This window comes from Pyxicephalus adspersus, chromosome 8, assembly GCF_032062135.1.
Source record: "Pyxicephalus adspersus chromosome 8, UCB_Pads_2.0, whole genome shotgun sequence".
NCBI classification, from domain to species: domain Eukaryota; kingdom Metazoa; phylum Chordata; class Amphibia; order Anura; family Pyxicephalidae; genus Pyxicephalus; species Pyxicephalus adspersus.
The window spans coordinates 42,392,898-42,419,198 of NC_092865.1; the positions used below are offsets into that span (position 1 = coordinate 42,392,898).

Sequence of the window (26,301 nt, forward strand, 5' to 3'; positions counted from 1 at the left end):
CGTCATCGATGGATTGTTGGGCGGTGCTGGAGGAACATGGCGGCTCTTTCGCTAGTGACAGGTCCGTGAGTGAGGGACCACGACTAAGTATCGGCTCCCAGAGGGGAGTGCGTGTCCTATCGGCTTCCCGCCTCCTATATGGAAACAGGCGAGCTGAGCATGGAAAACATGGAGACTTTAACGGAGCTGGGGGATGAGCTGACCCTGGGAGATATTGATGGTGAGCAGAATTCTGAGGGAATGTGTGTTGTGTGGGAGAAGTTTCATACTGGTTAGTTATGGTAATAGGCAGTGTACGTGCAATGACTAGTCAGAGTGCCATGGCATCAGCCGGTGTGTGTGGTGACATGTGAGAGTATCGGCCAATCTCTGCTTCCCTCCATAGGAACAATGGCTGCAGTGTCACTTGTAATAGTGGACAAGTCTTTCTTTAGCATGTGTATAATGGTGGCAGAAAGTTCTCCTGTCCTTCCTCCAGCAATGATCAGACATGTGTATGGCCAGAGCTAGGGACATGTCCATTTCATGTTGAATCATTTATTTGAATTGAATAACATTGTGCAGGGGATAGATGGGTTGCTGTGTTGTATGGAAGACATGAATGGTGTGATAGGTGGTGAGTCACTAAGGTGGGTGCAGTAAGTTTGTGTCACACATAGGAAGTGTAAGAGAATAAACCATCCGTGACCTCGGAGTATGGCGAAATCTTTTTGTTGGATTCATATGGCTCATTTTATTATATGACCTGCTTTCATTGTGTGAATTGTATGTGTTGTGCTCTGCTTGCAGATTTGGTGAAAGGGATGGGCTGGAGGTTCACACTCTTCTTGTATGTCTGAGAAATAACTTTTCCTGCTGGCAGAAAATACTGTAATCTGAAATCCAGCTATGGGCAGCTGCTGCAAGATTCATCTCTATTCATGTTAGTTACAGAGGCAATTGTAAAACGGGGGAAAAAAAAGTGTGTTTAGAGAGGAACTAAACTCAATATTCCCCAATACACAAAAAAATCCACTTACCTTCTATCCCACAGGGCAGTCTGATCAATCCAGAGGTCTCTCCATCGGATCCCCCGTAGTCCCGGCATCCATCTTCGGGCCGGTACTTTCAGGTTCTTCTTCCTGCATCACCCGATCCAGGCGCGAGATCGGCTGACGTAGGTTGGAAAAAACTTGCCAATTTCACTGCACATGTGTGAGATTGGAAATTTTTTCACTGAAAGGCTCCCCCTGCACATGACTGAGATGCTCGGGCATGCGCAGAAGAAGCACCCAAGAGCCTTTTGGGTGTTGCTCTTAAAAAAAAAACCTAAACAGAATTTTTACTTGTCCACCTTTTTATGTAAAGTGAAAATTCTGAGTTTAGGTACGCTTTTTTTTCGGTAAAGATTTCTGTATAAAAGAAACTGCAAAGATGGTAAAACAGTTTCCTAAACTATATACATCTGAGGTTAGTTTATAGTACAGAATATTACATTTCCCTGTACAAGATGACATTTGTTGTTTAATGAGGAATAGAAGAAATTGGGTCATACACACAATTGCAGTCTTTCTGATCTTCCAGTTTAGCTGAAAAAGCGCAAAAAATTCAAGGAATGCCTATGGTGATGGCGTGAAAGTTGCTAGAAGGCTGTGTTGTGTCTCAACTGAACTTTTAGTCTGTCAAATGTCTGACGTTCTAGCTGATCACGTGCAGGAACATAACTAGTACACATTAAAATGGGGGAGGAGGTCTAAGGTGGTACCATCTTAAGCTGTAAAAGAAAGTCCGCTTTATTTCCACTTTAACTGTGAGTTAAAATAATAAACGATCTTGTAGATCCCCTTTTTTTTCTCCTCCTTCTGTTTGCTTTTATTACAATGTATACTTGAAATACACTCTAAATACATTAAAACAAATTAAAGCAAAAGTCTTGTATTTCATTTTCAGAAATAAGCCAGATTGTGAGTAGAAAAGTTTGTCAACACCCATCATGCTGTAGGGAAGGACCTATGTTAGTGTGGAAGCAGTGGTCTGTCTCCTGAGGTCTGACAGCTTAGTTAGGTCCAAATTGGCCTCTGTTAAAATCTAGATCATCATTGTTGGATTGCCCAATACTTACCTTAGGTGGCTTTAGTGGGAGCCCACTGCTATTGTTTTTTTAAGTGTTGTCATTGTCTCTGACAACCACCAACCAATTAGAACTCTGGCTGTGGTGTTTAATTATTGGTTGGGAGTCCTTTTATCAAAAAAAGTAGCGAGCAGCGTTTTTATTGGCTAGTAGTAAGGAACAGTACCACACAAAGGTCCTTCTCTTCAGCATGGATTTAGAGATGTGGTCAGGTTTAAGGAGGGTGTTTCCAGTAACAATGATATGCTTATATTGACTTGCAGATAACCTATACCTAAAGGTAGAGCGCACATGAGAGAAAAGAAAATAGCAGTACATCCTAACATTTCATCTTCAACTTCAAGTATGCTGCTGTTGACTTTTAGAAAGTATTGTCACTTGTGTCGGGAGTTTCAGCCTTGGGACTGCAATCTTTTAGTGGTAGCCTCTTACTGGAGCATTTCATCTTCTTTTCCCTGCTCACCGCATATTTCATTCATACTCTGCCCATCCTCCCTGGTGAATGGTTGCTGTAAGCATTTAGTGACAAGCAGTGCCGGTCACTCCTGTCTCAATCTATAGCTTTGTGAAGGCTGGAAAGTCCTATTAGTCTCAAATCATTGTGTCATCTGTGGAAGCGCATTGTCATTATCTGCACCCTAAGATCAGATCTACTAAAGAAAGCCATAGAAATATTTTGAGATGCATTTTTAGTAGATCTATACCGATAAAGTGTTGCCTGCGCCTGTTACAGCAGCGGCATTTTCTATTTGATGTAATTCTATTGAATGATCATGAAATCATGACCCTGAAATATATACTGTAATACTAAAAATGTAAACCCCCTCCTTCCCATGTGATGACCAAAAAAGGTTTTGAGATGTTTCTCCAATTTGAATAACAGAAAGCATGTATACAAGATATACCAAAAAGGTATACAAAAAAAAAAAAAACGCACATACAACAGTTGAAGGGTTTCAAATTGAAAGGATATTTATTTCTCTCATCTGTCAATTCAGGGATTTAATGATTTTTTTCTAATCAGAGTCGCTGGCTCGCTTTGTCATTGACTGTTTAAGAGTTCCTGATTTGTTTTATATGGTAACACAGAGTTTCCAAGCAGGAAGCAAAACTGCATTTTCCTAGTCTCCTGCACATAGCAATATTTGCATGTATAGTATTAAATTACTTTGTAGAGGAGTTCTGTCCCCTCTATATAAAAAAAAAAAAAATCATGAATGATATATACTATTTTATATTGTACCCAGTCCCTGAATGTCCTCTATTTTAGGATGGAAAATACTCATTCCAGGTCAGGACACTTAGAACATGTGCTGCCATAGTCTGTTTAACTTCTTTGAAACACTTATCTAATAGAACCGATAGATTTCCTGAAAAAGCTCTGGTCTGTTTGTTTTTGTTTTTTTCTGATCTGATATCTTAATTAATTTACAGGGTTTCGAAATTGTGTGCATATATTATTTATAATAAGGAAGCTTCTATACAATCCTTTCACTCCTATAACTCCGGCTTTATTAGAGGAGCACATTTGCATATTAATATCTTGGATAGAGCTGGCTGGGTGAACATTTTTAGTATTATAGTATATATTTCATATGCTCATGATCATACAGTAGAACTATGTCAAATAGTTGCTGCTGAATTAGAAGCAGAAAACACGTCTTTATCGGTTAAATTTGAAGGAAGTCTGTGGCAGCATGAAGATGACCAGACACTAAGCCTGAGGTTTTTTTCCCTACCTAGACAAACACTTCAAGCAAATTGTAACTTTTTTTTAAATTCAGTGCTGATAGCTTGGTCTATTTTCCATGTAGAACTGCACAATAAATATAATACATTTTAAAGTGAAATATGCTGGTATTATACTTTGGTACTACAGGCCGCTGTTATATGCTATGTCATCTTTGTTAGCATTGGGAAGCTGTGTGTGGTTCTGTCAGTCATGGGTGAAATGTAGCAAGAAATTGAATTGATCCTGCTGGTTTAAGAATCTTTTGTTGGCACTGTGTAAACACGACACTTCCACATTGTACTTACTAGGGAAAAACCAATAGCATTATCTTTGCCATCCTCTAGATTTCCTGTGAATTTCCATGGCTATTTTACTCCCTGTAAAAGGCCACTTCTTAGGTAAATGCAAATATGACCAATCACATGGTGTGTACATTTAGAAGTATACATAGATGACTTAAACATTAACAAACTTTGTGTGAAGTGTACATATTTGGTAAGTGTATGCTGTAAATTCTTCTAGCATATATTCCAAAACTGTTTAGGTTCTTTCCAGCCCAGAATTGATGTGATCTCTGTGGTGTTAGTCATTTGCAAATGCTAGTTAAACTCCAAGTAAAATATACTTTAATGGAAGTGGGTAGATGTGCACAATCCTGGTGCAGCTGAAATCTAACAAGATGTTTTACTCTCAACTCTGCGGTGGTGGAGGCCAACTATAAAGTAGCCCTTAGATGGTACCTCACTCCAGCTAAATTGGCGAGGATGTTCCCTTCTGTCTCTCCTATGTGCTTCCGAGGGTGCGGGGACAGGGGCTCCATGGTACATATTGATCGTATCTACTGTGTGTACAATATCTACGAACGATCGTGTCGTTATCTCTATGTGCAGGATCGGTGCTATACGATCGTTTGTAGATATCGTGCAGGATCGTTCGTCGTTCGTTTAACAACGATAATAATTGGAAGTGTGTACGTAGCTTAACTCTTTGTATGCGCTAGTCATCACCCACTGAACTCAACAAGCTATCCGAATACAGTGCTTTTGGAATTTTTAATTTTGGGCTTGCTGTTCAGCTTATTAAAAATTCTGCTTTTGTCTGGTAGTGTGAAGTCCAATCGGTTATATACTTAGTTATTAGAGGCCTTCCAGCCTAAGCAGGGGGGGGGGGGGGGGGGTGGATACAGACTTTTGATGTGATAATTGGGGTCCCAGGACACTCATCTTGGTTGTACATGATTAGGAGATTCATTTTAGATTGTCGCCTAATCAGGCAAGATTGTTTGACAATCCCAATGTTACCTTATCGCTCTTGAAACTGGAAGTTTTCTGGGGGCTGTGTCTTTATGGACATTACACATTCTTCTTGTGCCTACAAGGTTCTCTGACAATTATCTTCCAACATACTTGTAGGTTTATTTGTTTGCAGGCAAAATGCATGTGGCGGGATATTTGATTGTAATAATATTCTGCTGAATACTGATATGTCCTGTGTGCACAAACTGCTCCTCCATAATACATAAACTTGCATAACGAATGTATTGTTCAGAACTGTATAGCATGTTTGACCAAATCGTTCTGGCTAGAGCAAAACAAAAAAAAAACAAACTTTACTCTGTTATGTTGAAAATTTTACTGTCTGGAGTTCATGCAGGAGACAGAATCTAATTTGAATCTACCCCACCAGGCATCCATTAAAATGCAATACATACTGTAAATATATTTTTAATCTAGATAAATGTACTTTTTCTAAACTGTTACTTGAGGGTTATAACATTAAAAAAAAAAAGGTTAAAACATGTTAGCAAATATAAACTTTACTATTCTGCTTCTATATACACAATAGGTTTGTCAAACTTTCTTTTAAATATGTAAAGGGTAAGTCAACTAATATAACTAAGGCAACTATATTGGTATGTCAAAAAGAAATGACAAAAAGCTTCTAATTGTACATTTATTGGAGCAGAAGAGCGCAAACTAGGGAAATTAGGTTTACAGTTCCAATATCCAATCCGAGTGCATGAATGTAAAACTGGTAAAGTATGCTTTGTATGAAAAAATGGCTTTATATATACAGTCAGGAGGAAGAGTACACCCTCTTTTGATTTAAAGGTTTTGAATATTGGGACATAATAAAAAATCTAGTCCTTAGACAGTTCTAAAATGTATTTAAATCCATCCACAGGATTAAAACACAAAACATAATCTGCAACAAATATGCAACCAAAATGGAGAAAGAAAAAAGTCACCATGATTTAATATCCTGTAGCACCATAACTTAAAGTAATCATTCTATAATTCTATAGGACTTTTGTCAGTCAAACCTTTCGTGAATTATTTTTGAAAAAGTTTGTTTTTTTTACAACATTGCTTTAGGTTACTGTATCTTCTGCTTATTTAACAATTTTTTTCTTTTCCTTTTTTTTTTTTTTTTTTTCTCCAGAGATGCTTCAGTTTGTTAGTAACCAGGTTGGAGAATTCCCTGACTTATTTGAAGATCAGCTATGTTCCAGCTACCAATCAAGTGCTGGGATGGATGGCAACATGCCCAAGACTTACAACAACCAAGCCCAGTCACAGAGCTTTCAGTCTTCAGTACCACAGACTTCAGTAGTGTCTGTCAAGGCTCCTGTTCAGGCTGCTCCCCAGAGGACCACTCCTTTCCTTCAGCCGCGACCAGTAGTCCAGCCTCAACTACAGCAGCAAACCGTTATGTTGACACCAACATTTAGCACTGCTCCCCAGACTCGGATAATACAGCACCCACTTATCTACCAGAATGCTGCAACCACAAGCTTTCAGGGTTAGTTTTTTTTCTGTGTGAAATGGTCCTTTATTAGTCAGCAATCTGCAATTTATGCTGGTATGCTTGATTTGTGAATAACTTACTGTAACACCTTTGCAAGTATGTACCTATAGCAGTATCTTAAAGAGTAAGTTAAGGAAAAGAAAATGTAGGGATAAAAGAATAAAGCATCAAAACACAAATAGATTTTATAACACTGATAAGTTTTATTCATTTTTGGAAAATTAGCAGGTATTTTCTGTACTACACAAAAATGACCTGGATGGGCCACTGCTGCTTGCTTATCTGGCTGTTGGAAATTGACAATTGACAATGTGGCATTTATTTGACATGTCGATAACCTTAACCATTTGTACGCAACTTCCCCTCATTCCAGTTTGCATGATTCAGGAAGTTAATATCCCATATAATAAAATACTAGATACTCAAATAATAAAGGAAAAAAGTTGCTGTTGACAGTTGCACTGCCAGGTTTCTGCAATAATTGTGCACAGGAATCTCTTACCCTATTTCACCTATCGCCAAGATACTTTGGGGAAAGATTACATTTTACAAAAAGACTAATGCTTGTTCATTACTATTTGTGTCTATCTCCAGTGCTGCAACCACAGGTTTCAAGCCTTATGACAACGCAGCAGGTTCAGCCAGTCGCCATCCAGCAGCAAGTTCAGAGAGTACTAACCCAGGCTAATGGAACAATCCAAACTCTGAGCCCAGCCACACAGAGCACTATCCAGACTCTTACTCCAGCTACTGTACAGACTGTTACACCGCAAGTCCAGCAACTTCCTGTAAGTTTTTTTTTTTTTTTGCCAGTTACAGATTGGAAATGGGTCCTCACCTACACTCATTGAAGCATGCAGTTGCATTACAATGGGGCTGACTAGGGTTAAGTTATAATATTGGCCATTTTTTAATGCAGCTGCATGAATCAATGTGGGTAGATGCCTTAAACACCTGTGTCTGAGAAAAAACGATTATATGCTCCTAAAGATGCCAGCTTTCTATTGTAGGTGCTGCAACCTATTTATCACAATGCTGCCATGTCATATTTTCTTAATGTTTAGTAAGTATGCTGAAGATTTTTATTTTCTATCCTTAGGTTTTGGTACAACCTCAGATTATTAAAACAGAGTCCCTGGTGCTGACTGCTCTGAAAGCAGATGGTAGTCCCGTCATGACTGCAGTTCAGAATCCTGCAATCACCACACTTTCTGGTCCTATACAGACCACTGCTCTCCAAGTACCTGTAAGTGCTGTCTAATGGGTATAGTAAAGAATTTTTTCATTGTCAACACAGTAGGAAACTCTGAAATAAGAATTGGTTGTAATATACCACTCAGTGACTTGATCCTCAACCCTGCAAACCATGCTGAAAAAAATGTGTGAAAGATCTACATTCTAAGTTTAAAGAATTATATATTCTTTCTTATATGTACACTCCTATATTTTCCTCCTATTAGTTCCTGCATTGCAGAGTGGAAGGTTATTGGTGCTCTTTAACATGAACTGTCTGAAATATATCAGAGTATTTCCTCAGGTCACATTTACTTGTGATCACTTGCTGCCTATTTTACCATAGTGATTTTTTTATCCTCTTCATAAATTGTCTGTTTTATAAAAACTGCAGCAGTCTTCAAACCTTTATACAAAAGTCAAATCTTGAGATAATTTAGATCAGTCAAAGCCCCTTTCCTGTCTCCCTATAATTCCTGTGGGTATCATTATAATGGGTTACCTCATTGTGTGTGTGTGTGTGTGTGTGTGTGTGTGTGTGTGTCCTACACTCTCACGTTGACATATTTATTCAACTTGTCATATATATGACAAGTTCCTGGTAACTACTGCTAACAGAGGAGTGGTAAGACTGGAGAATACTAGATACGCTGTCTTTGGCATGAGCAGAAAATCACGCCCAATGAATAATAAAAGTGAGGAAGTATTTATACTAGCAGTTTGAAAAGAGGATAGCCACGGCAACATGGGCAGGTAGGTGACATGAAGGCCAATGGGTACCCACTGTTTATATTTGCCATTGGGGCACTAATCGACTACCCTGGCCAAGTGGGAAGCCACATAATATAACCAAACTTCAGGCATTCCCAACTGCCCTGCAGTTTTAGCTTAGGAAAACATTTTGCAACTCGGATACAATCTGTTAATATGCCAAATCATCCTAAATAAACAAGGATGGACCGCTTTAAAGTGGGGAACTAGGAATCCAGATACATAAAGTTTGGAACAGGTAGCGAAATCTAGGCAAGACAGTCATTTTAACCACTTGGCTTCTCTCAAATCATGAAAAAGGTTGTTGCTGCCGACATGTAGGTCCTGCTTTAAATATAGACTGTAATAAAACCTTACAACTACAGGCTATCCCTACTACTCACAAGATTTAAACAATGTACAGCCATTGCCAAATATATTGGCACCCTTGAATTTATGTCAGGGAATGCACAATTTCTCCTAGAAAATTGTTCTAATTACAAATGATTTGGTATGTTTGTTATGTCATGTTTATTTCTTAGAACACAAATCAGACATTCCACACAAAATGTCAAAAAAAAAAAATTTGCTCAGGGAAGATGAAAGCTGAGGCATGATTAGGGACAAATGGATATCTGTGAATTTTGTTGCATCTGGCCCAGACCACTTTCATGAACAACTAGTTTTAACTTCATACTACCTGTTTTCTAGGGAAAACTTTTCTTGGTACTGATGGTCCTTTTTGTACACACCTTTGTGGGGGGGAGCCCTAGTTGGCAATCTTTAGCTATGAAATGTAGTTAATGATTGAGCTACCTCCGGTGAAACATTATCATAATGGTATAGGTCAAGGTTCTTTTGCATGTGGCCATGAGCAGCCCTGCTTTTTGCTGCACCCCAGTGCAATAACACTGCATGTGTGTATAGCTCAGATAAACAAGATCCTGATAAGATATATCTGTTTAATGCACACATTTTTTTTCTGGTATAATATGATGAAATTTTAATTGCGTAAGAATGAATACCTTTATAATTGCATGGATTATACATATTTTGTTTTTCTAAAGACATCATGTTACTCTCTAATTTAAAATTATATTTGGTTCTATAACCAACAAACTAACCACCATGTGTAATGTGGCTTCATTCCTGTAGGTGGTTTGTACTAATGGGGGGATAAAGTGTTCTGTATGAGCCATAAGAATAAATAGGGTATAACAAAGACTATAGGTTTGACTTCTATTGACACTGTAAAATACCATGCAGGGCTGCACAGTTAGGTATGTATTTTTTGCTCTGTAGGTTACGCTGAGAGGGAAGATGGGGAGCTAAATAGGACAACTTAAGGAAGTTGTTTTTCAAGGGACAAATATTTCCTATTTCAAGTCCTAAATCTGAAATCCAGGTATTTTTCTTTTTGACCATTTAGTTGATAAATCTTTGCAGATATTTGCATTTGTCTATGATTAAGTAAAATTCCTTGGAATGTCTCTTGGATGTGGATTGTGAAATGCTCCGTTCTTCAATAGGTCCATCAGAGCATACTGTAATTGTTTACGGTCATCCCTTTCCCATAAAATACTTTTGGATTTAGCAATTTGTTGCATATTTTTTAAACTTTTTTTAACACTTTTCCACTGTTCTAAAAAAAAAAAACAGGTTTTAAATAAAAAAAAAAAAAAAGTCAAATCTTTTTCTATCATTCTAGACTCTGGTAGGAGGAGGTGGAACAATTTTGACTACTATGCCAGTCATGATGGGGCAAGAAAAGATGCCTATCAAGCAAGTGCCTGGCACCCTTAAACAGCCAGACGTGCCAAAGGAGGGTGAGAGGAGAACAACACACAACATCATTGAGAAGAGGTATCGTTCCTCAATCAATGACAAAATCATAGAACTGAAAGACTTGGTAATGGGAACAGATGCCAAGGTAAGGGACAAGCCACTGTTAAAATGATATTGACTATTGGACCTGCCTGTATTTTTTTCTCCTTTAATCTATGTTGGATCACTTTTTTCATTTGATGTCTTGATTCTCCATTTTTGTGTGTTGTGTATAAATTATTTTTTTCTTTTCTTTACCAGTCTATCAGTAAAATTTAAATGACCCTGTTTTCACTTACATATGTATGGTACTTTAAACTCGATGTCTGCAGCCAATTAGCTGGAAGAAAGCCAGATAATTGCTTTTGTATGTGTATGATTTTATAATTAAACATGTACTTTACTATATGTGTCATGTTTTATCTGAACTCTGTATTTCAGATGCATAAATCAGGGGTATTGAAAAAAGCAATTGATTACATAAAATATCTTCAGCAAGCAAATCAGAAGCTTCGTCAGGAAAATATGGCACTTAAGTTGGCCAATCAAAAGAACAGTAAGTTGTGACTATATTTGGGAATAAAATAGGGTAGCCTCACTGTTTTTAAAGTGGGATGTACAGTTAAAGCTGGAATGACCTGCAGGGAACAATATACACACAGCAGTATTATACATTATAATCAATTACTATTACATTATATTCAATATGACAATCAAGCAAAAGTAGTAGTTAGTTTATTTAGTTTATCATAATTTAATTTTATTATTAACTGAATAATTTTTGTTTATTTTCCAGAATACTTGAAAGGGATTGATTTAAGTAGCTTGGTTGACACCAGCATAGAAATGAAGATGGATGAATTTAACCAAAACATTTTAATGATGTCCCCACCGGCATCTGATTCTGGCTCTCCTGCTTTTTTCTCGCCTTACTCTGTGGATTCAGAGCCTGGAAGCCCCCTCCTTGATGATGAAAAGGTGGGCTTATTTAGGATGTGGGGGAACAAGTGTGTTGTGTGGTTTTTTTTTTTTTTTTTTTTTTTTTTTTTAATGTATACATTGTATATGGGAAAAACTACTTCAGCATTATGTTTCAAATGTCCTATTCTTAAGACAGACATTTAAATTCTAAATTCTATAAACCTGTGTAGTTTGTTTGTCAGTCTTGTATTTTCTGGCATTGTCCCTGTAGAGACATAAGTGAGCCTCATATTTATAAGAAAGCAAACCTGGTATATGTAAAGCAAAAAAATACTTAATTCCAAAACTAAAGTATGTATGTTCTTCTGTCAAGTGTGTGTGTGTGTGTGTGTGTGTGTGTGTGTGTGTGTGTGTGTGTGTGTGTGTGTGTGTGTGTCCAAAACTAAAGTATGTATGTTCTTCTGTCAAGTGAGTGTGTGTGTGTGTGTGTGTGTGTGTGTGTGTGTGTGTGTGTGTGTGTCCACTGGGGAGAGTGGCCCATTTTATTTGGCTTTAGTGCAGGAAGAGAAATCCCCCTAGCATAATACAGACAACAATACATAACCTGGGAGGGGTTTTACAATTTCCTTACTCTATACAAAACTTTATAAAAAAATAATTGACTGGAAACACATTTTATAGGGTCTTTTGGTACACAACTAATTTGGAACTTGAGATATCAAATCATATATCACTTTTACATAAGTAAATAGATCTGTGATCAGTCAGTTTGACACATTATGAAATGACTAACTTAAGTGTTTGGCATCTTATAGAGTAGATACATTGATTTTCTAAAGTGGTCTAATATTATCCAAATTGATAAAGCTGGTTTTCTATTTATTATTTATAATTTAGGACTAATACTTGCATTGGTTGTGTTTATTTTAAAGGTTAAAGATGAACCAGACTCTCCAACAGGATTGGGCATGATGGATCGTTCACGAATGTTACTTTGTGCTATGACATTCCTTTGCTTAACATTTAATCCCCTAACATCATTGCTGCACTCAGAAAGTGTGGAGCACTCAGATAGAACCATACAGCATGGAACAGGTAGAACCATGCTAGGTATTGACGTATCAGGTAAACACCATTTCTTATTCATTCTATGGATGTACTTTTCTTATGTTTTAGTTGTGCAGTAAAGTAAACTAAAACAAATGTCTGACCAAAGAGTACAATTTGTAAAACAAAGATTAGGTTTGACCACTTAGATTTGGATCTGCAAACTGACTGTTGTAAGAAGGCTTGTTCCCCTAAATATTTATTTATTTATTTTTTTCTGGAAAAGCACATCTGCACTCGAAAGTGATTTTTTTTTTTTTTCTGAATTACCCAAGGCCCCTTGCAATTCCAGATTGCCGCACAAAACGTAAAATAAAACTTTAATAAAAGGGCATAAATGTAGACAGACATACCATATACCCACCTGACTTCCGTTTATGGCCAGGTATTATCTGGGAACTTGTTGCAAGGATGGGTGATGTTGCTCCCTTGAAGTAAAAATATGTTATCTGGTAATCAACTTTGTTTTAAGCAAAGGTAAAAGAATTGGTGTCCGTCCTGTGGTCTCTGGTATTTAGAACTCCATGCCTCAGTTTTTAATGGTATAGGATTCAAAGGGTTTAGATAAACATCATTATATGCAGGTAACATTTGGGAATGTATGTAAGGTTCCTGTACAATATCAACCTTTTTTTCCTCTCAGAGGAATACCCTAAAACCTTAACTACAGGGGCATGCAAGATACACCATACCTAATTTATTAGCCGTGCGTATTTGCACCCTCGGATGAACTGGAAGCCAGATAACATATTTTTTAGCCAGGCTTTGTAGGCTATACAACCCCTCACATCCTAAATGTTTTCTCAAACAGTAAGTGGACAAATGTCCATGACACAAGTGTATGGGGCGGTGTTCTTTATTGAACTCATAAAAGGAATTCTTAAAGGGAAGTACAAAAATCCCATACCATGTAGTTTGCTGACATATTAGAGACTGAAGGCTGGAAAATCGCACCAGGTATCCCAAAATTCCATGGCATACACATAGCCTGGACCAAATGCAGGATGAAGGTCAGGTTTTCTGTAATAAATCAGGATAGCAGCATAATGTCCTTGTTAAGATGAAGCTGGGGCGAAAGATAAAAGGTAATAGCTGATCCTTGATGGTACAGTTGCTGGTGCAGCTCTGACCAAAGAAAAGGAATCTGAATGCATGCTTTCCAAATCTGGTGGAACAACTTTCAGAAAACTATGACCGTCGGAATAACCAATTCCAGAATGTTTGCCGATTTAACTCCTGAGCTTGAAAGGCATGCTGTTAAAGCTAGCAAATAAGAAATGGGATAGAAGATTAAACCTTCTACAAGCAGGCACAGACTGTAAGCAGGGGACAACATAATATCTTGTGTGCCACACCTTCTTGACTAATTGGATTGATTGAAGCATCTACTGCCTTTACCAATGGATTCTGCAACTTTTTATTGCACATTGCTAACCTATTAACTTGCTGTACCGCACTGCCAAAAAACCCTCCAGTGTTCCTCTCCATAGACGATTATCTTGAAACCGCCTACATCTGCTACATTGTCCAATAGGACATGAACTAGATAACCAGCTAGCTTTCTCCAGGGCAGAGATAATAGAGAGTTGCCCTGTCCTAAAACATTAGGACTCTGTTTCCCTTGTTGAAAGATGTTTGTATAATTCATCTTGTGTTAAACTGAGAAAATGACAGTCCCTCAAACAAGGCCCTATAACACCTAGAGCTATTGTGTTAAACCTTGGGACAGACCAGAGACTGCAGCTATTTCAGGTTTCTCTTGATGGAGAGACACTTTGATGCTAACAGTATTCAGAATTCACACAATGAGCTGAGCAGGGTTGGAATCCAATTGGGATTGTGGGATTGAAATCCAATTAAATTCCATAAATCTCCTAAAAGAGGAGTTCACACGGCACTCCAAATTGTGCAGTCTGCTCTTAAGAGAATGTTGTCTAGCCATGATGGGTTCGCTGCTACAGAAAAATGCCCAGAAACTGACTTGGGACCTCCGCTGTGAAGGACCAAATGAAGCTTTAGTGTGGGCAGCCCACTTTCCTGACCTCCGGTGGCTTTTTATTTTTTGTGCTCCATGCAACACCAACCACTGTACTAACCACTTGAGCTCTACACCGTAAAAGATCTAAATACTTGTTTAGAAAACCGTTTCACTAGGCAATCCATATATGGTTAAAAATAGAATTTGCTTTTTCCTATTTCAAAACAGAATGAACTTGCAACTTTTATTTAGGGAAAAAAGCAACTAAATTGGTCAGGTATTAAAAAAAGCCGTGCAAACTCCAGAAAAATGCAGTACAAATAATTTTTACAAATTATAGTAGATGTCTGTGCAAAAAACAATGATGCATGTGGAATCTTTTATACAATCTGTGCTTTGTGGCAAAATGGACAGATCATCTAGGATTTTAAATATTTAGTATGACTCTACTACCAGCTGCAAAAACTTAAAATGGGGTAGAGGGGAAAGCTGGGAAGAGGCCTCCATTCACCACACAAAGCTAAAACAAAATGTAGAAGAAGTCTTCATGAGGTTCCTATTAGTGGTTAAAGCAGGTTGGAGTGACTGTATTATGTTTGTAGCTTGATATGCAATATTTTTTGTAGCTTTTATTGGTTGACGGCTAGCTAGATCTTTTTATTCACCTTTTTTATGAACCCCATTACCTGTACAAAGCATGACATTGAATGTCAGGTGCCATGTGCTTAGGGTATGTAGAAAGTAATGTCAAGTTGTATGGCAAACTTCTTCCTTTATCGTTCTTTAATTTTTTTTTTTTATTATTCTACACAATTTGGAACATTTTCAGTTGAAATTCCAAGCTATTTGTCTAACTAAAGTTATTAAAGATGTAAGTGCCACTGTATACGGTGCCTAAAAAATAAACTTTTTTTTTTTTTTAAATTACTTTTTAAGTTTACGTCTTGTGGCTACTCAGTCCTGCATCACCATGTCGCTATCTCACAGAATTAAAATCTGCTTATGTTTATTTAAATCTTTCAGGTCTTTCTGGCAGTTGGCTTGACTGGCTTATCCCCACTCTAATTCTATGGCTAGTGAATGGAGTGATTGTTCTTAGTGTTTTTATGAAACTGTTGATCCATGGAGAGCCAGTGACAAGGCTTCATTCTCGTTCTTCTGTGAAGTTCTGGAGACACCGAAAGCAAGCTGATTTGGATCTTGCTCGGGTAGGTTGTGCATCTGTAAAAGACATTTGTTGCTGTTTTTTTGTTTTTTTATTTTATTATTATTATTATTATTATTATTATTATTAATATTATTATTATACTAGGCAGCTTGTAAAGAACAGAATTTGGTGCATTTCTAGTTCAAACCAAGTTGCCTCCAATTTGTGAAGGTATTTGCAGTAGGTTTTTTGTGTAGCATTTGCTATAAACAGTTGTTGCAGTATTTTTCAGTGTCTCAAGGTATGGTTTGTGTTTATTATGGTGCTACTTTATAGTACCAGAGGGAATCTTGCTTTATTCTAGGTGCAGTAAAATACTTGTATTTCCACAAGTGTTCAGTAATAATTCAGGATAAGTGCAAGTTTAAGTGAAAACAGTTAAAAGGTTGGAGTTATTGATGTGCTTGATATTTCTATACACCTACCTACTTTTTCAAATTTAACAGGGGGATTTTGGAGCCGCAGCATTAAATCTGCAGACTTGTCTGTGTGTACTTGGCCGCTCTCTCCCAGCTTCCCGCTTTGACCTTGCATGTAGCCTCTCTTGGAATGTTATCCGCTGTAGCCTACAGAAAATAAGTCTGGTACGCTGGCTACTAAAACGTACTCCTGGTCATTGTAGTAAAGCAGACTTTCAGGATGAGGCTGCAACCAGTGCTCGAGATGCTGCTCTTGTTTATCACAAGCTACACCAGCTGCATTTGACAGGTAAAACAATAGTTTGTGCATAACTTTTTTTTTTTTTTTTTTTTTTTTAAAGCTGAGGTACTTCTTGTGTTGTATGTGCTATCTTCCTTTTAATTATTTACTTTTTTTCAGGAAAACTGCCCTCAAGTTGGCGTTGCTCAGGTCTCAACCTTTCATTGTGTGCTGTGAACCTAGCTGAGTGTGCAGGTGATAAAATCTCACCAAGCTTACTTGCAGAAATTCATCTAACAACAGCAGTGCAGATGAAGATCAGCTTCTCAGGAAGGTTCTCCTTTTTGGCTGTAAGTGACGAGTTTCCTTCATGTGTATTGAGAGTGTAATTTTTGCAGAGTAGCAGGTAATATCCAATGCTGTATTAGTAGTATAGTAGTAGTATACGGTAGTATTGTATTTAGCTACATTACATGCCTTTTTCTACAGCAATAAGATGTAGAGATATAATTTATTCATATCTTAAGGCACATTTGTCTGATACTCCCTAAAAGAAAATTAGCCCTGCAGGTTTATAGCAGGCACCTTCTCATTTTACATCATTCCTGTAGTTTGGCTTCTGATGACTAAAAACCTGTGAAAGTAAGTGGTTTAAACAGTGCTTTAAATTCTGCTGCAGTGCTTGGTTTGCTACAGAAATAGTGCTTGAGCCCAGCAATAGATCACTGCCTATAACGCACTGCATTCTAACAGTGGGGCATTGGGGTTAAAAAAAAAAACAGTATGATGTGAAGATACCTCCATTTTGTGTATGATTGTTTTCATCGGGAGTACATGACCTGTATACTCTAAATCTGCCCTGTCATATTGAGAATGCAATCAAGGTGGAGATTTTATTTATTTAGGATATTTGTTTCATATGTACATGTTTTCACAATTTAACACTTTTTTTTGTTTAATTGCATAAGTGTAATACATTTTTCTTGAGATGCCTGCCTACAAGTTCAAGATTTGTTTTCACAACTATTGAAGAGAAGACGCTATGTGGGGATCTGTAATTTTAAGATTTGTAAGTTTTTACTTTTAACATGCTTTCCTGTGTTTTTTTTTTTTTTTTATCCAGGCATATTTTCTTGGTTGTGCACAAAGCAAGAACTCTACTAGTGAGAGTGATTCTCTACCAGAGTGTTTGCGATGGCTCGCCCATCCAATGGGGAAAGACTTCTTTGTCAGCTTTAACTGGTCTTTGAAAAGCACTGCAAAGGAGTCCCTGTACAGTTCTTCAAGAAATCCTGGTAAGAGAAGCAGAAGCATAGCTTCTTACTGATACTGGCATTGTGATAGTTGAATGCTCATAATACCATCCCGCCAAATAAGTTGTCAATTTTGGCAAATCCTAAATGTATAACATTTTGGATTTGTTTGACTAAGTAGTAAAATTTAGTTTGTGTGTTTCTATGAAAACTTTGTTTGAAAAAACACATGCTGTGTTAAAACTAATTGTATTCAAACCCAAGTAAAAATTGGATAGGCCCTCGATTTAGTTTTGATATCATTTTTAATTAAATTTTGTGATCAACCATCAGTAGTACAAACAACAAGCAGAAGTTTAAATACCATTTGAAAACTACTAATACACAGTTTTATCTGTATAAATAACAGAAAAAACATCCTCTGAATCAAATCAGTAGCAAACAGTGTCTCAACCAGGCTTTGTCATGGTTATGTAGACTGTTTATAGCTCGACCCCTGTGTGGTAGCATCTATTGTGTAATAAGACTATCTTTAGCCATTTGGGGGCATGCAAATTGAAAATCCAAGATTCTATATTGGTACCTAGAGGTGTGCCTGAAGCACTTACAAAGTTTTTTTTTCTTTTGTAGAGACATTTGGAAAAGTTTTGACACACTTAGTTTCAAAAAGGGGTTCAGTTTTTGTGTCCTGGCTGATGTAGGCTGCCTGGATTAGTTTTATAATGTCCCTTATTTTCCTGTTTAAGTGTATTCCAAGTTTTAGGTTCTGTTTAGTTATGACAAAGACATTAATAAGCAGTGTTTATTTCCTTTCTCCAAATACAGCTGACCCCATTGCTCAAATCCATCGAACATTTTGTGAATCCTTGCTGGAGAAGGCATTGTACTCGCTTGCAAAGCCAGAAAGCAGTAATATGTCACAGGAAGAAGAAAGCTGGTAGGATCCTATATATTTTTTTTATATATAGAGATTTATATAAAAATGAAAAGGGTAATAAGGCAGTCTGCATTAAAAATGTATTTGTGGTGCTTTCCACTTGCATGTGTATCATTGGTACCTTTACATTGTTCTTTTGCAGTGAGTTTTCTAAAGCTCAAGAATACTTGAAGGTTTTGAATGTCTTTGCAGATTCGGTTAGCAGCACAGTGTCCCTCCCACTTGGAGGGTCACCTTGCATGTTATCTTTCCACGGTAAGTATTAAGATATTTGGTATACTCCAAGTCACTGCTCTGATTTATTTGTGCATGGAGATTTTAGTTTTAGCCATTAAGCTCTGTAGACAAATACAAAAATCTTGGGAAATGCAGGATAACATTTAAAAAATAGTCTAAAGCTCCCCCTTAGGATGCAATGGTTCACTTTTTGTAAGGAAAACAATTGAAATGGGGGGCAGAATTTTTAGTTATCATAAAATAAAAGTATTTGCAAAAGGTCTATGCAATCCTTTCTAATAGTACAGTCGAACACTCTATTGCAATTGACAACTTAAACACTAAAACATGTTGCACTGTTCACAAGCTGTAACATTTATATATTGAAGCTGTGTATAGGCTTAACTGCAAACCATAAAATTTTGGCACAAGCTCAATATAAGGATGAGAAAGGCTGTAATGCATGGAAAAGAAACCTTGTTCTAGCTTTTGTATTGGTGATGGAACATTTGTTTGCTAGGCTAATAATAATAGGCTGTTTCTTATTTTAATGCTACATTTTATAGATGTGCACTACTTTTCCTTGCATCCTAGGGTTTCTTTAAGCAAATATAGTGTGCAGCTACGTAAGCTGATGCTTGGAAAGATTTATATTTAACTGAAACCTTATTTCCTCACAGGTACAGATTCTATTTGTCGATGGTGGTACTCTGTATCGTCAATGGCAATTGGCTGGCATCAAGGTGATGATTCTACTGTAAAGTCTCAGTATATGGATGTGGAAAGAATTCCAAAGCTCTTGGATGCTGAGTAAGTGCTTAGTTATCAATATAGGCACATGTACGTTACCTTTTTGGTGCAGTTATTAACGCTTACAACTTTAGAAGCCATATAGGGCTTTGAGTTCTTCTCTGTAGAAACGTGCCTACTTTATTCTATGTATTTGTTATCTTTGCTTTTAAGTGTCAAGTCTAGGTTGCATTGAAAGTAAATCTGGGAAATTGCTGTAGAAATATTTGTAGGCATAGGTTATTCTGTTTGCAAAAATTGAGTAGATGCAGACATACGACACACATTTACAAATCTAGGCTTTACTTTTAAAGTAGAGCATTGGGCTGCATAAAAGTCTCCCTATTGGTCCTTTTTGGGAGGGTTTAAAAGTATCAAAAAAGAGAGATATACTGCACATGTATATCCCAAGAATATTGGTAATGCTTTTTAGGGTGTTTTAAATCTGCATTTGATCTGGTACCACTTTCACATAGTGATTCTGCTTCTAATGAAATTGGATCACACCCCAAGCACACATTGGTCACGCGGCTTATTGAGTATCTATGCCAGAGGTGATTTGGGCCCCTTCAGTACACAGGTCAATCCTTCTATATATAATCTCACATTTCTTAGTGTTGGGCTCAGCCCACACAATCGCCTTAGCAATGTTGCATTCAGCTTCTCATGTCTGCTTCTTTTCCCCTCTGTTGTCACCCTGTGCCACATATTAAAATATATTTAAACCAAGCTAATTCTTTTTATTGGTGTACTTCATTTAAAACTAATACCAATACTGTACCAATCTGTTTTTGATATGTGTTTTGTTTTTCAGCAACCCCTTGGTAAAAGCTGTAGTACACATGTGCAGAGCAATGCAGATGTCTGTATTGGGGAAGACTGAGAGTTCACAAAATGCCTTTTTGCAGTGTGAGAAAGCCAGCACCTTCTTATGGAACAGTCTGAATATAAGTGGTGCATGTAATAATGATCTAAATAAGGTGAATTCTGACTCCTGTAAATTAAGTTAAACTTTATTGCATTTGTTCTGGTATATTCATTTATTGAGCAATTCATATTTGTGCAGAGATTTTGTTTTACCTTTCTGACCTTGGTGTCACCATGGTGCATTGTTGTTGCATTGCATGTCACGGTTGTCTATGTGCAATGTTTCTTCAGTGCAGTATGGAGGCCCCAGCTACATCATTCTAATGTATTTTGGATGATTACCAACCAGGGATTATCTTGGATAGGTGTGTTTTGTGGTAATCTGTCCAGCCATATGCATTTGAGTAAATGTGGTCTGTGCTCCTAAATCATACAGCTGTGAAAAACAACTCACCCCCCAGTGCAATCTTTTTCTGGTTTTTACCCTTGAAATATATCAATCTATAAATGATGAGTTTATTGTTTTGAAATAATGAAATAAACTATCTTGGCTAACATACATATAACCCTGATCTATTAAATCAGGCTTTTTTTTTCCCCATTTTTTTTTTTTTGGTGAGGTGAGCAAACAAAGCTATCTCTTGGTAGCGGTTTTCCAAAGAAGTAATTTACTGATTTGAGTGACAGTTATTTGTTTGTCTCTGTCTTTGTCCCTGTTGCATGCGCTAGCTTTGTAGAATACAAGGCAGCATTCTAATGTCATTGAATGTAGCATCTAAATTTGTGTGCTACTTTAAACTAAGTTTGTTTTTTTTTCCTTTTGTTAGGTAGTACAGCTTCTAGTCTGTGATCTCTTGCTGTCCATGCGAACTTCTTTATGGCAAAAACAAGCAACTGCGGAAGCAATTCATGCCTCAAAATCTGTGCTCACAGGATTCCAGAGGGATCTCGGTACCCTTCGTAGACTCGCTCTTACTTTTAAACCTGCTCAGTGCAAGGTATGTTTTAATATTCAGGTTACATATAGAGCAGCCCTGTAAAGATCATCCTTGAAACACCACTGACCTTACTGCTATCTGGTCTCTACAGGTATTAGACTCCTGTGGGTTGAATATCTTAACCTTTTCCTTGTTCCACACAGCAGGCTTGCACATTCTGTAGTGCTATCAAAGCCAGTGTGTGCAGTTAATTGGACACAGGCAGCTGGAAAAATAACTGATTATCATTACAGGGATGTACTTTTTTGACACTGTAGTGATAGCATCACTTTAACAATCAAACTAAATTAAAAACGTTTAATCCTAGTTGTTCCTGCATGAAGCTACAGTTAGGCTAATGGCTGGTGCAAGTCCAACCCGTACACACCAGCTTTTGCAACACAGCCTGCGGAAACGTTCTCCAAACACCAGTAAACCAGGTAAGCTCAGAAATATTTTATTCCCATAAAATGCATACAACTTTTATGAATGTTGAAAGTACTTAAGGTAAATCTAAGGGGGGGGGGGGGGGGCTCCTCTTCCTTTTTTTCTTTTATTTTTTTTTGTTATTTGTTCACAACTTTTGAGAGGTGATGCAATCACCTTAGATGATAGTTCCTAATAAAACTGACATCTGCGAGAAATAGTAATAGTAAGTATTTTAACAATATATAATCTTTTTTTATTTTTTTTATTCTTTATAGGTGATATGGACTCTCTACCTGGACAAAGAGAAAGAGCAGCTGCCATTTTGTTGGCCTGTCGACACTTGCCCCTGTCATTTTTATCCTCTCCAGGACAGAGAGCAATAATGCTGGCTGAAGCAGCACGGACTTTGGAAAAAGTGGGAGACAGGCGTTCTTACCTTGATTGTCAGCAAATGATAGTCAAGCTTAGTGGTGGCACAGCTATGGCAGCCTCTTAAATTTTTACCCTTAGTAGTCTGGCATGATATTTCCCCTCTTCTATCAAGAAAACGGTCTCCTTGATTTGACTCAAATGTGTCAGGATGTGAAAACCAAAATTATTCTAAGAATTAACGCGTCACTCAGGAGTGGAGTAAAAAGGGATGTTTAATAATTTTTAGATTTTTTTTTTGCTTTTTAGCCATGCAGGTCTTGTGTGCTCCTGAGAAGATATACCTTCCAGATTTTAAACATTACTGCTTTTAAAGCATCCTGTCATGCAAATACTCACAAAATGAAAAATTCCCACACATTTCAATGGGCTAATCTACACCAGTAAATGGTTTCCTTGAGGCATATTTTTAAGTGTTATAGATAACAGCTCCTGGTAATGTTTTTAAAATTAAAAAGCGTGAAAATGCGTCCATTGATTTCCCACGTTTTCCTACGTCTATGAATGCTTGAAATTGAAATTCAAACATGGACCTTTAAAGCCTCTGGTGAAAACGCTGGGGAAACAGTCGGTGTTGACCCAGCCTAAGTAAAACTCCCTTTTTGGTGATTAGAATAATACTGCACCACGTGGACTTGGTTTAGCACATGCATCCATTAAATTATCCAAACAAATCTTACACATTGCAAGAATATTGTCACAATTATATGCTGACTATTTTTTCTTTTTTGGCTTTACTTACCTAATACATTTGACTTATTTGTACCTAACTTATCATTTATTTTATTATTTGCCACAATTAGGAGGGAAGGGCATTATGTCTATATTTCATGTTGACGCCTTTATTTAATGGCTTTAAAATATTTTATATAACTTGGTTATTGATGCAGCGGTATTAAGTAATTTATACAAATGTTTTGTAGCTTTTATGTGTAACTGAGCTTTCATGATTCTCATTCAGTTGGAGGAACATTGGCCTGGTATTTCTGGAGGATTCTCTCAATGAAAATTGCTCACATTACCTCCTCTGTTGCAGACTTTGCTCTGGTTTTGCACTGCTGCTTAAGCTGTCAGATTGCTTGTAAACAATAAATACACCTAGATCCACAAACGATTTTACAATGTTGCTTCTGAATTTGATAACAGCAACATTTCCCAAAATATTTTGATTATTTAGCTAACTGGCTATGTACACTCATGTGTACATTTATGTACATTGATTATAGTCAGACCCTCCTCCCATATTTTCACATCTCACGGATGTTTAAATATTTCCTTTCCAGGAAAAAAGGTGTTGAGTTATATGGAACCAGCATTCTCCTACAAATTAGTCTCTGGCTTCTTCATAATTCCTTTATATTGGACCAGAATCTTTAGATATGTTGTCTTCTTTTTTAATACAGAAATGTAAAATAAATATGGCTAACTGTAAGTATGGTTAATTGTATGGCCGATAGGACAGTACATAGGTATTTCTAGTAATTTCTCACAAAAGCATTTGTATATTTTGATGTATTTATTTTATTTAGTTGAAGGGTGCAAGTCTGTTAAAAACAAATAGTTTAAGAGAAAAGGTCTCATGTGGTTGATGGCAAAAAATGAGCTACATGCTGGCTTGTTTTAAATCTAATGGACTTGCATATAATCCCTATACTCCCAAATCCATCCAACAGATACAAACCCAGCTGATCATGATTTAGTCACCTGATAAATTCTCCTTCAATAATTACTGAACAAGATGCAAGTCTCGGTGAAGAGCTGACAATGTACCGTCATGTTCTTTTTGTTTGTTGAAAACCAGAGTAAAAAAGTAGAACTTACTCCTCCGGGAACAAAGTAAAAAAAAAAATATATATGTGTGTGTGTGTGTGTGTGTATATTAGAGCTGCAACCTCCTATTTGCATATCATTTAAATTAAAATTTGATGTGCAACTTGGCTCTGTACTTTTCAGGATTGATCCTATTAAAATAAAGCTACTTGCCGGTAATAGTGTTTATAGTGTTTTATCACTGGCTCCTGACTGGGCAGGGAGCCGGGTGTCACTCAAAGGGGGAGAAACCTCCCCATAGTGACATCTTGACATAACCCCGCCCACTATCCCATTTCAGATCCATCCAGGTACAATGGCCGCCCACCTGCCTGAGCCTAGGAACTGCACGGGGGACATGGTCTGTGACTCTGCCCCGGGCGTACCCCCAGCGGGGTCCCTTCCATGTGTGGGGAGCCGGGTGTCACTCAAAGGGGGAGAAACCTCCCTAGAGTGGCATCATCTTGACATAACCCAACCCACTACCCCATTGCAGATCCATCCAGGGAAAATGGCTGCCCATCTCCCTGAGCCTAGGAACTGCACGGGGGACATGGTTCAGGACTCTGCCCGGTGCGTACCCCCAGCGGGGGTCCCTTTCCTGACCCTGCTTGGGGTCCACTGACCAGAGCTGTGGACCCCGAAAAATATAAACTATTGAACTAAAATTTAAAAAAAAAAAGAGCGAGCAGTTTAGGACTTTTTTCAAATGAGTTTTTTTTACTTTTGATGCCAGAATTTAAGCTACATACTCGTGTGCATTCACTATATATTGTGATAAAGCTGCATGTAATTGGCAGGGAAGTTCAAGAGATCTGCAAAGATTAATAGTTTTTAAACCATAACTTTTCATTTCCTTTTTGTGCAGAATGAGTTAGGGTTACTTTGCAGGTCACAATGCTGGAACCGAGAGTAAGTCCCCATTAAAGGGCTACAGATGTTTATTAATTGTGCTCATTACTATCTCTGGGTGGGTGTACAATTAGGTTATCCACCTTGGTAACTGACACTGAAAAATATTTAATGACTATACAGATGTTCTTTTAACATTAGAATTTGATTTATTAAAAATGTGTTTTACTCACAAAGTAAAATCACATTGGGATTGATTTTCTAAAGGAATGGATTCTGTTCACTGAGCAAAGTGAATGTGCATGCTAAGTGGACAATCATGTATCATGATTGGGTTTTTAAAACAACACAGCTTACACTTCAGTAAATAAACTGTCTCTAATTTATCAATCAGCCCCATGGCATTGAAATACAAAATATTTGTATATTCTCCTAAGCTACAATTGGTCCCTCAAAGAGTTGGGCCCAAGCTACACCATTTGTTTTTTGTTTTTTTTTGTACATTGAAATTCATTTTGTGCTTTACCCCTGATGTGTTAAATGATTTATGTAAATAAAAGGGTAAAAACACAGTTTAAAATGTTTTTTAGTATTTGCTCCCTCTGCTTTTTACTTAATTTGTGTGTACTTTTCTACTTATGTAAATACAGCTATACAATTTCCATGATCGACCTACTATGTTAGCCTTGTTCATAAAATATTGTCTGTGTGAAATGCACTGTTTTTAAATGGTATCCAAAATACACAGTTTACCAAAAGTTTGGGGTTTGTTTTTCTGTGCCTGTTGGAACATTACATTGTTTGTAGAACAGAAATAATTCTAAATGCAACGTTTAGTTTTCTATGTCACTAGGAACCAGGTTGTAGACTGTGCAAAGATTATCAAACTTGGTCTCAACCCAATTTAACCACGTTTTTTAAACGTAGATTTTTCTAGTAAAGAGCAAAGAAAAAAAAATGCAGTTCTGTTTTGGTTAACGGATTGTTTATTTTGTGTTATATACTGAATATTTCCTCCTATTTTGATTACAGGGACTCGAAATGTGTAGTTTTTGATACATACACCAGTGCTGTATCGTTAATAAACAAGTGTGTATATTTTGAAAATTCTAGATATCTGGTATTAGTACCGTACCGGCTGTATTCTATTGATTAAAAATATGTGAAAACATTGGATCTACTTAATCTTCATATTCACAAATGAACACCGTTAAAACATTTTTCCTATCAATCAGCATTGTCTGAAAAAAAATACTTCATGAGTCATAATGTGATGTTCAAACCCCCTAAGTTTTTGTAATAAAAAATGTAAACAAAATAAATAAAAATCACAGAATGGCTGAAAAGGAATGAGTTTATTAGAGCTGATAAATATTCATCTCTAATGCTTGTGTGCCATAATCAAGTCAAAGCAGAAAGTTCATCAAATGGGAA

The 26,301-nt window shown here is 37.1% G+C and overlaps 1 protein-coding gene across 1 annotated transcript; it reads left to right on the plus strand.

The window, feature by feature from the left end:
* Positions 1-26,036, plus strand: SREBF2 (sterol regulatory element binding transcription factor 2). Its single transcript, XM_072420214.1, has 19 exons — positions 1-220; positions 6,285-6,644; positions 7,245-7,438; positions 7,750-7,896; positions 10,342-10,563; positions 10,899-11,013; positions 11,254-11,435; positions 12,311-12,503; positions 15,487-15,671; positions 16,117-16,378; positions 16,490-16,659; positions 17,433-17,604; positions 18,388-18,499; positions 18,642-18,754; positions 19,396-19,525; positions 20,319-20,484; positions 21,199-21,369; positions 21,677-21,788; positions 22,053-26,036. The coding sequence occupies exons 1-19, from the start codon at positions 139-141 to the stop codon at positions 22,271-22,273; spliced, it is 3,309 nt and encodes a 1,102-aa protein (XP_072276315.1). The 5' UTR covers positions 1-138; the 3' UTR covers positions 22,274-26,036.
* The last annotated feature ends 265 nt before the right edge of the window (positions 26,037-26,301 follow it).

Excerpts from the sequence above, each read along its gene's own strand:
- SREBF2 (XM_072420214.1), top strand. The coding sequence starts at position 139 with ATGGAAACAGGCGAGCTGAGCATGGAAAACATGGAGACTTTAACGGAG. Across the intron at positions 16,660-17,432 it reads GAAGGTTCTCCTTTTTGGCT|GCATATTTTCTTGGTTGTGC; the intron begins GTAAGTGACGAG and ends TTTTTTATCCAG. Across the intron at positions 21,370-21,676 it reads TTAAACCTGCTCAGTGCAAG|TTGTTCCTGCATGAAGCTAC; the intron begins GTATGTTTTAAT and ends GTTTAATCCTAG.